At 38.4% G+C, this 13,489-nt stretch overlaps 1 protein-coding gene across 1 annotated transcript in view; it reads right to left on the bottom strand.

Annotated features, from left to right (window-relative positions):
- Nucleotides 1-13,489, bottom strand: part of cpt1a2b (carnitine palmitoyltransferase 1A2b) — a 35,088-nt gene extending 21,599 nt beyond the window's left edge. Inside the window, exons 1-7 of the mRNA XM_074696042.1 lie at nucleotides 13,327-13,489; nucleotides 5,917-6,059; nucleotides 4,613-4,752; nucleotides 1,343-1,520; nucleotides 1,115-1,216; nucleotides 777-914; nucleotides 531-608 (exon numbers count right to left, since the gene is read on the bottom strand). Coding sequence (XP_074552143.1) covers nucleotides 531-608; nucleotides 777-914; nucleotides 1,115-1,216; nucleotides 1,343-1,520; nucleotides 4,613-4,752; nucleotides 5,917-6,057 — 777 coding nt within the window. The 5' untranslated portion in view covers nucleotides 6,058-6,059; nucleotides 13,327-13,489. The remainder of the gene's footprint in view (nucleotides 1-530; nucleotides 609-776; nucleotides 915-1,114; nucleotides 1,217-1,342; nucleotides 1,521-4,612; nucleotides 4,753-5,916; nucleotides 6,060-13,326) is intronic.

Here is a 13,489-nt window from a genome sequence, read left to right as displayed (position 1 = left end):
AAATCTGTTCATTGCATGATAAAATTTTGTTTACCTTCTGCAATTATAATGACCAGTGATCAATTTAGTTGGCTTGAGCTTTTTTTTAAATTAAGATTGCTTTTGGCTTCATACATAATGAAGGGTGATCCCTGTGTAAAAGTTCACACTGAGGAAAACCCAACAAATCACTCTTGATCCTTTTCACCTTCATGAAAGTCTGTTGCAGAATGTGCTTAATTTTCATTTGTAATGTTAATGTAAGAAGATGCTAACAACTAAATTTTCTGCCCATTAATTGTTTCTGTAAATTGTTGTATTTGTAAACCCAGAGATTCCAGAAAAAGTTTACACTGAGGAAAAACCCCCAAAATCACCCTTATGATCATTTGTGGCCCTAAATATAAGAGTGAAACAATTGCACGCAGATTATTTTGACAAATACTGCAGGATGGAAAGAGAGATGTTAACTCTGTTGAGGAATTTGGGGTTGAGGTTATAATAGTGTTTTAGCCAAGTCTGTTTCTAAGCTGTAGGAAGGAGATGGTTACCATGCCATAGTAGTTGCTGTTGACCATTATGGGACCCCTGCCTCTCAGGTAGATGTATTCCTCCCACCAGTCGCTCACCTGGCACCAAAACAGAACAACAAAATTCACTCAGTTCAAAGTGGTCTTGTAGCAGTTTGATTTCTCACTTATCCACTGCTGAGGTTTATGGATGAATCGGACTCCCATTAGTGTTCCTCATCTACAATTCAACAATTATTTAATTCCAGTGAGTAACTAAACACTTACATAGTTTGTGGCCCAAAGAGCTTTGAGCTTCAGGTAGCGCTGCAAACGGTTGCCCAGGTTTGTTTCAAAGTGATTGGCCAGTTCAGTCATCCGTTTGTAGTCTGGATCAGTCAGCAGAGGGCGCACTGACTTCAGGTACTGTGAATAGAAACATACAGGTCAAAATCTGGCTTTGTAGCTGTGACATGTTGATTCAATCATCGACTTAGTTTCTTCATGTAGATCATTATATACAAAATCATAAATGATGATAAATGTGAGGAAAGTTGCATGAATGCTTGTTAAAAACAATGTAATCCTGTACATCTATGTCCCAGCACGTGCATGTGTCCCCTCACCCTGCTCAGTGTATCTTTGATGGCAGGAACAGGTAGATGAGGCAGAGAGGTCTGATAGCTGTATAACAAAGGCTTCCTGCTTGATAATAACCTCAACAGAGTCTGGGAGAGCACAAGTGAAAAGAGATTAGTGACATTTAGACGCACTTTAATAAGCACGTTGTTTACAGGCATCCTGTTACTACACCATTCTCACTGTAATCAAACTGTGCCTATGGCTCAGCTTACCACCCAGACTTTGGTGACATTGGACACACGGCCGTGCTGTTCAAACATCCACTGGTGGTAGGAAAGCAGCAGTTTGAGACAGAACCTGAGTGCGAGGATGAGGGAGAGCCAGAGCAGAGTGCTGAAGACAAGAGCCGACAACATGGTCTGACCCTGAGCGCTGAGCGACAGGTGGAGACTGCGGAGAGGACAAAGGGAACATAAATATCATATCATTTTGGTTGCAACAATTTCTATACTTATTTATTCCTCTTTAAATATTCTGTAAAACCAAAGTACACACATACATGACACAAATATGAGGTACAAATATAAGATACATTATTCATCTTGTGTTGTGAGAGGGAACTCAGATAAACAGTCCAACAGCAGCATCTGCTGGCCAGACAAGGAAGTAAACCTGGATCACTTTTTCAGAATCATCCAAACCAAAGATAAAGGGAAAGAAAGAAACAACAAACACATAGTGTATAATATACATAAACAGGCAACAATTCATAGTGGAGAAATATTGAATCCAAATTTTATTTGTTTAATGCTAGGCGCCGCCCTGTTGGCTATGGCTGCCTTTTGCAGCAGCTCTCTCTTCTTTGTCCGTTTCTTGTAATTTTATTTATTTTATTTTATTTTATTTCTATTCTATTCTTTTCTATTCTTAAATAACCATTATTAATAATGTATCAACATAAAACAAAAACAAATAACTAAAAATTATCAATTGGTGCAACAAGGGGGAAAAAATCACTCTCAAAGAAGTTAAATAATAAATAGTGTACAATCAATATATTTCAATAAAGACATAGCAAGTCTTTATTTACCGCCTGGCTTTCTGTTTGTTGACTACATCGACCATAAGGTGAAGTAAAACTGTTGAATACATAAAAACTCAAACCATGAGCTGGGGTGACAATGGCAGCAGTGTTAAGAGTCGTGACATTTGCCAAGTTTCCTTTTGAGGCATGTCAAGCACAGAACTCAGAGAAGGAGAGTAGAACGAGGACAAAGAAGACTCATTTAGGTTGTCAGACTTATCTGTTACTGGAAAAATATTCAGTGCAACGATAATAAATCTGCTATCTAATGTTTGACTGTGACTTTACTGTGTATTAAAGTGTTTAGTTTAATGTTAAATAAACCACAACAGGCAGCTAAGACTTCACAGCCATGGAATCCATTGTACTAATTTTTAAAACTGCTCAAATAATCATTCAAATAATCTTCTTATCAATATTTTTTGGCATCAGGTTTGTATCTTAATTTGGTAGCTGGGTACTAAGTGAGATAATCTATGGTTAACTGGTAGTTATTTGAAACAGAATCTTGACAAGGTGAGACAAGGGGGTTTGTGGAGCTGCAAGTCTTAAAGAGACAGTAGGGAAAATAAAGACGGAGGTTATGAAACCCGAAAATATATTTCATAACAGGAAATCATCTGTGTCCAGTTGCCAGACTTCTGCCCATGTGAAACAATCACTTCCAGCTGGAACTGCTCCTGAGTACAAGTATGAATCATCGTGGCACGTGTGTTAGTGTGTGAGCGTAGGAGGTAGAAAGTGAATCACTGTTAAAAAGCCAGTCAGTAAAAAGACTTGTAGGGAAGCAGGTGAGAGTTCAAGGGAAAACACCACACCTACTCAGCTCTATGTTGACTCATCGGCTCACTATGTTAGAAGCTGTGTTTGTTTGGGTCGGACAGGTATAAATCATTTCTCCTCTTGACTGTTGCCTGTCCGGTTAGAGTGTAGTCTTCAGAGTGAAGCCGCCACTTTCAAAGACGCCACTGTCTGTGAAAACTCTTTGTGTGCAATAGTCTGACTGTGTAATACATGTCCCTGTCATATGTTCTCTATAATCCTCTTTCACTTTTTGTGTATCATATCATACTTTACATATCATACTTCTTGTGCACACCTCACTCTGTACAGTGTTTTGAGTGCTCTAGTGTCTTTCGATATTCTTTATTTAAACTGTTTTCTGGGCTAGGTGCCGCCCTGTTGGCTATGGCTGCCTTTTGCAGCAGCTTTCTCTTTGTCTGTTACTTGTAATTTTTTCGTCTCTTTTTCGTAATCTTTGTATTTGGAGTGGATCATTACTTTGTACGGCTCATTTGTTGGTCATGGACACCAAACTTTTTGTGGCTTCAGTGATTTTTTTACTACTTTTTCTCCTGTGTTTGTCTGGAGATCCTACATGTAACCATGGCTGCATTGTTTACATGTGAACTCAGCTGTTAGCAGCCTGTAGCATGTCAATGCTAACTGGTGTTAGGCCTAATGTCTTCCCACAAGGTGGGGAGAGGGAAGTGAGGACGACATGCTGGTTCTCAGGTGTGAGCTAAGAAGTGACGACATGGACCTGTCCTTCCATCCATCGTTATTGGGAACGCAAGATCTATCTCCAATGAGATGGACAAGCTAGCTGTGCTGACCCAGCAATAGAGGGAATACCAGAGGGCAGAGTAGCATCAAGCTATTCACAGACATGGCTAACGGAGCTAACATCAGACACCAACGCCATGTTGGAAGAACTTCACCTGCTGTGAGCAAACAGGATCCAGGAGACAGAGACTGAACAGACTGCTGAAGAAGCTCAGTCCTCGACCCTGTGGAGGTGGAGGCTGGCTGAACTGGAGAATGATGGAAAAGCTGTCATCATCTTTTTTCTTATGGTCCTTTTTGCACATTCTTACTTTTGTTTACTTGATTGCTGCTGTGACTTCAATTTCGTTGTACTTGTTACAATGACAATAAAGTTCTATTCTCTATTCTATTCTTTATGTTCACCTTGAATCCTTGAATCCATTTCAGCCGGCAGCTCTGTTCACTACAGATCAAAAGGACTGATTTTTTTTTCAGTTGTCAACCAGTTAGCAGAACAATGTTTTACACAATATAAATTTCAATTTTACCATCCTGCCTAAATTTGTGCATTTTACTTTCTGTTTTCAGTCTGGAAGAAAGTTACTGCCGCACCAGTTAAAAAAATGTCAAACACAATAATTATTTAGCATCTAACATAAAGGAACCCTGAGAACAGAAAAGCACACATTCTTCAGACTGTTGTGACTTTCTCTGGATGCTGTCCAACATGTCAGTTAGTTCTGAGTCACATTTGACTCAGTGAGACTTTTCCAGACTTGAACATTAATGTTTGAAAGCTAAAGAACTAGATGGCTTTTTAATACTTTTAGTTTCAACACTAAAAAATCTGCCCCTGAAAGTGACATCTGTCTCCTTGAGCCACAAAAAAAGCGTTTCCTGGTTTGTGTACCTGAGCGGCAGGTGTTGTTGTATCTTGGTGATAAGCCCCATGCTGGGATCAGAGCGCATGTACATGGTGGCCAGGATCGCTATGACGACGAAGAGCCAGGAGGAGGGGCTGGCAGGGTACACTCCCTTGATCACCCTGTTCTGTTACCACAGAAGAAGAAAAACAGTGTTATAAACATTGGATGGATTAAGAAGGACAGACAGAAGACAAAACTGATGACAAAAATTAATAAAAAGGTGAAATGGTTATTGAGATTGTGTAAGTTTTATTGTTTGTTGAGCAAGTATGTTGATAACAATGTCAATATTGACATCTACAGTAAGAGTTACAAGAATTTGCTGAATGCATCTCATTGTCATCCTCTAAAATGATTTTGTTTGCCAGGAATCCACCACCTAAACCCTGATAATTTAACAGCCAAGTCACACCAGATCTGTCTACTCTCCGTCTCTTCCTTTGTCACAGCACTGGATCTGATGGATTTTCTTTTCAGAGTTATTTATTTTTGCAGGATGCCAGAGCAGCAAGGTACCAATTCACATAGAGTAGACTGGGCGGGACTGGAGGTTGTAGTTAAAACATTCAGCTCACTTTCAAAATAAAATCACATTGTGTTAGTGTCAAATAGTTGTCCTTTCACTAGAACATAATGAGGTCTGGAGGAAAGTGGTCTAAGGTTTTACAGCCCAATAAAAACAACATGAATGAGGGGCGGCTTATCAGCTGGGTGGGAAGCACAGGAACTGCTCATTTTAGCGACTCCAGCTGTCTGGTGGTCCTGCAATGTGCCAGACAGAACTCGCAGCAGTTGTAAGATCAAAGATTGAGTGGACATGGATGTGGTGCGAGTTCAGCTTTAGTAGATGACATGTGCTTTGCACTTACCTGGAAAGATTAATTCACTGAAATAAAACAAAATCTTAGCTCTGCAAACCTTCACACTGATTTTGTGTTGAGTTTTACAAAGATCACACTGACAATCAGCTGCTTCCTTGTCCAAGTTTTATGTGACTATTTACATTTCTTAATGGCTGAAACATCTTAAGTGTGGATTAAATGTTGAGCATGAAGATGTGCCTTTTCTTTAATAGATGTGTCAAACAAACAGTCGTGTTTGTTATCCCCATAGGGGCAAAAGTACATGTCAGTACCTGCTCACTCATTACCTGCACAGAAGGGAATTTAAACCTTGTAATAATGCCTCAGCTTCCCTTTGCTCAGCAATTATGTCCCAACACACCTGCAGCTCACTCAAACAAGGAGCAGTGCACACGTCAGCAAGCAGAGTTTCCCATCATACCCACCCTCATGCGGCTGACTCGCTTCTTCCAGGATCGCACCCCTGACAGGTAGATCTGGTTCAGGGCCTGATAGGACAGCTGCAGGTCGATCCCCTCAGGAGTTATGGTGAACTGGAATGCCACGGCCTGGTGGGCCTCCGCCATGGCTATGGAGACAAAAATTAACATCCTGTGAAACTTATCCACATCATTCTGCATTACCTCACCTTCAACTGTACAGGATTCTGACGTAGCATCTATTTAATTATAAACAGAATTTAACAACACATGTACAGTGGTTTTTATGGACTTTGCTTCTTGTCATAGATGGTTTTATAAACTGGCTGGCAGCTCAGTGCGCCCGTTGTCCCTCTAGTATAAACGCTCTGTGTGACAACACTTGAGTAATTTAATGTGTCAGAGGAATGTTGTTTTCTCGCTGAATGCTGCTACAGCACCAAGACCGCTGAGTGAAAGCTGCTCCCAGTGAGCTGCTCTGATACGTGCTACTGTGTGAAATGCTCAGTCACACAGTCATGTGGGAAATACAACTTGAACAAATTATCAGTATAGGACGTCGAATAAAAATAAGTTAGGGGCAAATCATTGCACATTAAGGATGTATGGGGGGATTGTAAGGTGAAGCAACATACAGGACAAAATAAATGATAAATAATCAAAAAAGAGCTAGGGAATAAAACACCTTTGAATCTTGTAAATAACGTGATAAGATCATAAGGATGGTGAAATAAAAACAGTCAAACCAGTTGGAAAGCTTCACCTCAAAGGGAAATGTTTTTTTTTTTTCTTTTTAATGGTCATAAAAACGTGTCAGTAAAAGTTGCCCTAAGGTCAGAATAATTTCTTTCTTTTCGAGCCTACGCAGCCTTGAATTGCTCATGCTGGCTCACTGCCACGCTGTTTGGTTAACAGGATCAGTTAAACAACACAATATGTGCTTTTCTCATTAAGACAAGTCCAAAGGTTTGCTGCTTTTAGAAAGACGCCTACAGAATCTATGCGTCAGACTTACATTTGTGCTGTTGGTGCTTCCTCTTTCCCCTGCCTCTCTAAACGATTCAAAGATCTATGTATTCACAGATAACCTGGCTGATGAATTATATTTCTAATGATGGATCTTTTAGTGCTTTTTTTCTTTTGGAGGCAAAATATCTGTAGGCAGATTGTTGAACTTTGAACTTCTGCTCACCTTAAGAAAACAGGTTAGTGTGCAAACAAAAAGTACTCTAAGTCATGATGATAGAAAAAAAATTAACAGAGAATTACTAACACGATGAGCCGGGCATTACCTTAGTACATACAACTTTGTCAAAGTGCATGGTTTACCGAATGTCTTATCTAAATCTATCTTGATTAACTCTATCAGTGGACAGAATACTCGATCACTATAAGAAATAATTTTTGCAGCCCTTAAAGGAGACCACTGTGGATAACAAAGCTCAGAACTCACAAAAAATTAACAAGGGAATCCATCTCTAAAAACAGACTGCACAGCCAAAACTAGAGTCTTGGAGGGAAACTTAAATTGAGAATTTAACAATATTTTTTTGTTTAGCCGACTGTTTTTTTAATGACTCTAACCCTCTGGTACTTTGACGTGACTGTAGTGAACAGCTATTTAAAGTCTCCTAAATCCAATGGTCTTTATGGTGCACCTGCGGATCAGATTCTTGGGTGCTCTCTGCTGCTCCGCTCCTCTGAGGTTCATTCAGTGGTCAGTCGTTGAAACTGCAAGTCAATGTTCTCTGACTCTAAGATGACATATCAGTCCTTCTATTCCAAAAGAACCAAAGAAGTAAAAAAATATGATGATATACAGCAGGAGTCTTCACCCTGTGGCTCTGGAGCCTCATGTGGCTCTTGACTCCTTTGCAGTGGCTCCTTGTAGCTTTAAAAATATCATTAAAATAAAGGGCTTTTAATATTTTAAAGATAACAACACAGGCACTAAGTAAAATCATAATAAAAAATTTGGACTAGAGATGCATCACCTCTTAAAACAAAGCTTTTATTTTTTTGTGATTTTTTTTAAGTTTTTGAATTTATTTATTCATTTATTTTTTTTCAATTTTTTGACATTTTTGCAAATTAAGCAAAACAATTCCACATTTTTAAAGATTTTGCTAATTTTTGATTTTTTTTATTATATATCCCTCTTTTTTTGCAATTTTAGAAAGTTTTTACAATTTTTGGAAATCAAACAAAATTTTGAAATTGCATTATTTAGGGTTTTTTTGCAAATGTATGAAATTTCATCAATTTCTTTGAAATTTTGCATATTTTTTAAATTCATTTCTTATTTTGCAAACTTTTGATCTTTTTTAAATTTCCAAATTTTGCAAAATTTATAAAATCTATGACAATACAGATTTCTTTTTTTTCTTTAATTTGCAAATTTATTTAAAAAAAAATTAAATAGATTAAATAAATTAATTAATAAAAATAAAAATATAAGAAATCACATGTAAAAATTTATAAACACTAAATCTTCTTGTTTAGATAACTATTCACCTGATTATACACTTTTTTTGTCTTAATTTGAAGATAAAGTAGATTTTGCGGCTCCCGAATGACTTTCCAGGTGAGCTGATGCAAAACGGCTCTTTTGAAAGTAAAGGTTGCAGACCCCAGATATACAGCAACATCTGAATAATAGCATTATTCTATTTAAAAAAAAATACAGTTTCAAGTAACAACATTTTTTAAAGTTCCTGCTGTTCAACGTTGAATGCTCAGGCTCATGGAGTCCAATAGAATGTACACATCTGAAACTTTCTGAAAAAATGTCTGATACTTAAAAAAAAAGAATAGAAAAGAAAAGAAAAGAAATAAGAAACAAACTAATTTTTCATGCCCTGAGAAGAATGAAAACACTTGTGAAAAAATCTTGACACAGGCTGATGGTATCAATTTAGCTTCCATGGCTAAACACAGAAGAGTCAAACTCAAGAACCCAGGTAATCCAAATATGTGTGGGATCAACATTTTACTCTGACATGATAGGATGAAACAATGGTGAAGCCATGTTATTGTTATTAGAAAATGTTACTTGGAAAGTATCCTCCTAGATCTGTCTCTTTCTATATTAGCTAAAAGCCTGTTGATCATTAGACAAGTTTAACATCCCTGCTTTTATCAGCAACATTTTTATAAATCTGTGAATTTCTAAAATTGCTCCTGGTTTGGCTTCTTTTTGACTCCTACACTTTATCTTTAACCGAGTCGGAAAGGAAACTCCTCACCAGAGCTTTGCTGATGAATTCTACTGCCTTAAAAATGGACCATGACGGCTTGTTTTCTTTTCCTCAGATCCAAGATTTCCTTTTTACTCTGTGAACAGCCCACAGATATGTGTGTGTGCGTGTGTGTGTGTGTGTGTGTGTGTGTGTGTGTGTGTGTGTGTGTGTGTGTGTGTGTGTGTGGCAGCACAGAGGCGCCTTGGAGCTATTAGACTGAAAGGCAGAGTAATGCACAGCTGTTGCACATGCAAAAGGCCTCTGGTTCACACTGCACCATGACATGACAACTATACAGTTAGCTACAGTCACAGCCTATAGAAAGTAGGTCAACACATAATCTCTCTGTAGGCGGTTTGTCCAGATCTCTGTCATCTCTGCCCTGTCTCTTTCTCTCTCTCAGCCTACAAAAGCTGCTGATTTTCCTGCAGCTATTCCACTCAGCTAGAGGTGCTACATTTGTGAATGTCTGTTGATGACAGGGGGAACAGGGGGGCTGTAAAAGAGGGACAAAGTAAGTTGGGAGAACAAAAGTTGGAAGACAAGTTCTGGCCTGTTAACTGCAGTCAGTGATGCTAAAACGGACACAGCACGTCAGCGTTCAAAGTGGGGACTCAAAGCTTTGAAGACTCATGAGACTGAAGTATTTCTCTACTAGGAACGTGTTCATTTGGTCAACTGAACAATTCAGCAGCATCACATTTGCTAACAATCACCAGAACCACGCATTGGTTGTACAAGTTTTTATCATCTATATTATTTCATTATATCATTCAATTTAACAATCTCGATTTCTAAGTCGCCATTGGCATCATTGGCAAAACAGGTGTGGAGTACCTTTAAACTGCTGAGACACTGTGGCTATCTGCCTTCATGTTGCTTTAGCTTAGCCTAGCAAAAAGGTACAGACCTACAATCTCTGATGTAGCACACACATGGCTGTGGTAAACACAGAAGAGTATAGAACTGAGTTACATAGATCTACTTTGGTTTAGCCCTTTGTTACCAATAGGGATGGGTACCGATTTAGGTACTTTTTTAGGTAACGACCGAGTTATGACAAAAGTACCAGGTATCGATTCATGTAGATTCAAAAGGTACCATGTTTAGGTACCTAAACGCATTCTTGTGACTGTAGGGAGTGGAAGAGTAGGTGATTTTCTATGCTGGGCATGAACACAGCATTTCAAGGTTATATATTAAAGAATAAATTTGTAAAAAAATTGAATTTTATTATTAAACAAATTGACATTTTTTACCACATAGACACAAAAAAGTACCAAAAATTGGTACCGTTGAGTACCAGTACTGATTGCCAGGTGCCGGGCATCAGTACCGTATCGTTTCAAATGTGAAAGGTACCCAACCCGAGTTACCGATAGCTGATCTAACTATTTGAGTCTGTATCAAACCGGCACCAGATACCAGGATCAGACTGGTGCATTCCTAGCATTGAGCCTGGCAGTGTTAGCTTTGTTATAGGAATAAGTTTAAAAAAATTGTACTTTTCAAACATGAGGCTGACAAATCTTTGCAGTGTGGGACAGTGGCAGTTTGAAAATGTTTTACAATCCCTCACAACATCCCTGCCATAAGAACCTAGCAGATCTGATCCCAACCTTTGCCCACAAAAATTAAACTGTTACCATGGAAAAATTCTAGTTATAAATTAAAGCAGGAAAACTTCTGCACACACATACAGTCAAACCTCTATTGGCAACAGATCTACAAAAGACAGGGATTAAATTTAGTCCATATCTGTAACAACTTAACATCTCTTTAAGTGTTCTTTGTCTTTCTCATGAGAGTTCAAAGGTGCGATTTTGTGTAGGTTTAGGGTTTAAGCTTTGCTACCTAAATTTCCCAAGAAAGTTGTTTAACATTTACTTCTGTTCCTCAAGGAATGCAATTAAAAAAAGAATTCTAACCCATTTCTCAGTTTTTGATTGTTTTAGCTGACACAATAACACACACCAGAACCTTACTTTTAAAAGTAATATTTTTCTAAACTGTAATTTTTTATTTTTATTTTGGTTCATATAGCATGAACTGTTGTGCTATTTCTTGGTACCACCTTCATTAGCTTGGAAACAGAAGTGCAACATGCAGAGGAAAGGGTTTACTATCTGTTTTATAGTGCTACAGAGAAAGTGTTAAACATCCTGTTTGGCAAGAGATAAAAGTCAGAGGCTTTTAAGGCATGCACATGCTTCAAAGCAGCATCAGGCTCAGTGCTAGTGCTCAGTCACTGAATTTAGACACACAAGAGCTGATCCAAATTTACTGTTGTTGTGGTTGCTGGCCAGTTATTCATGCTGCAAATACTTTGTCTCTGAAGGGATGTTGATGTCAGGGTCTGATGAGCAACCAAAAACAACTGACTTTCACTCAGAGTCACAGAGCTCAGCAGTTACTGACATAATACAAAAGAAACTTATTAAGCTTTGAGCCTGGGTTATATTTTTAATGAAACATCTAGGCAGTTTGCTCAAGGGGTTTTGTCACCTTTTATTCCTTTCAATGCATATTATGGCCCTGGTTCGAAATAGCAGCCAAACTTTCCAATTCTGTGTAGGTTTGCAATAAAAATGGCTGTCCTGTGCCTTAATACTTTAATATAACATGAATTCCTCCATTATTCCTGTGGTTATCTTGTTTTAGTCTCCTCTTTATGTTATTCTGAAACTCATTTGTCATTCACTTGAATATTCTTTTTTTCTAAAGCACCTTTAACCCAGATTGAAAAGTTAAGTAAAAAAAAGAAGATAATTTGCAATAATGCTAAATAATAATCATCATTGGCATTAGTTTTTTTCAGCCACCAATGCCAATTGTAGTGCTAATATCCTGATGCTGGTGTGTGTCTTTGCATTATTAATTTCTTGTCTTAAGCAGTCGTCTACCTAGCTTATGGAATTATTTATTGATCCACTATCAGCTTGTTTAGTGATTAGTCAGATTCTTATAAAATGCCACAATAAATTGTAACAAATTTTCCTATAAAATGTACAAATGTTCAAATACTAAGATGTATTATACCTGGATTGTTTGAGTTTTAATGTGCTTACTGTGCTGTATGTCCATTTTTCTACAACAAACAGAAGTGAAGACTCCAAAATAGGCTAAGAGTAAATCCTCAATTTAATGTTTGGTACTAAATCCTTTCGACGCTGCTGAAAAACTGGTTTTACCTGCCTAAGTGGAGATTCAGGTAGAGTGACAAGAAGCTCCGTTTATTCAGACAGGCCGGCCTGGCGCGTGCACAACAGAGGGCGGCGGGAAGAATCGCGCGTGCACACACACTCACAGCAAGCGCAGTACATAAGAGTGCGGCTCAAAATATGAGTTTTTAATTAGCTTGAGGTTCTCCTCTAGTAAAAGCAGCTCAGACCACGAAGTATTTCCAGCACTAGCGCCTTTCCGTGAAAATTTTAGCACTACTTGTTATGTTTCCTCTTTCTGGCCAAGCAGTACGAAACGTATACACTTTTAAGATTTAAATTTTACTTCTCGGTAACATTTTTAGCAATACTTCACACGTTAAACAGCTCTAAATATCAAAAATAAGTGTTCTCATTTGGATGCAGACGCTGGTATGCAAGTATGCCATGTAGCTACATGGCATGCCAAGTGTTTTCCAAGATTTTCCTTGAAGAATGAGTGTGCCAGTCAAAAGTTTTCATTTCCAGAAAGTGGGGCGTGTAGCTTTAGCTGCTAGTGAAACTGAAACACCAACTAGCGTTAACAAAAAATAAATAAATAAACGGCGCAGAGCTTTGGCTTGTTTGACCGTGGCAGAGCCCAAACCGGTTTGTTCTGAGGAAATAGTTACAGTCTGAAGCAACCATGTTTCTCACCATCACTGACTACATCATCATTATGTCCGTATGTGGGTGGATAGAAAACAAAAAAGCTATTACAACTACAACCACAACCACAAAACAAAAACTGAACAAACCTTAACAAACATCCTCGAAAGACAGTGCATTGTAGTAGCTCAAATGTACAGTAGCCTTGTATATTATCACTGCTATCCAAAACAGTGGTCCATTCATGCCCAGCACCATCTCCCACACCATGCAGTGCACAAAAGCCGACTAAGAGCAAAAGAACCAGGATAACATTACATTCACAATAGCAGAGACAACTTAAGAAACAGAGTGAATCTAAAATGTACCTAAAGTGTATTTTGAAGAGCTCTGTCGATGAGAAGGTGGATACGGAAAAGTCTGAATGCACTCCTTCCTTCTTCAGGCTGCAGGAGAAGTCGCTGAGAACGAGCCTTTCTCCTACCAGCAAGGCAATCACTGCCAGCGTGCAAAGATGGGTTAGTTTAGAGA

Source organism: Halichoeres trimaculatus, unplaced genomic scaffold, assembly GCF_033239565.1.
Source record: "Halichoeres trimaculatus isolate MK-OKI-2021-1 unplaced genomic scaffold, fHalTri1.1 fHalTri1_scaffold_20, whole genome shotgun sequence".
NCBI lineage: Eukaryota > Metazoa > Chordata > Actinopteri > Labriformes > Labridae > Halichoeres > Halichoeres trimaculatus.
This window is presented reverse-complemented; position numbering and strand designations above follow the sequence as displayed.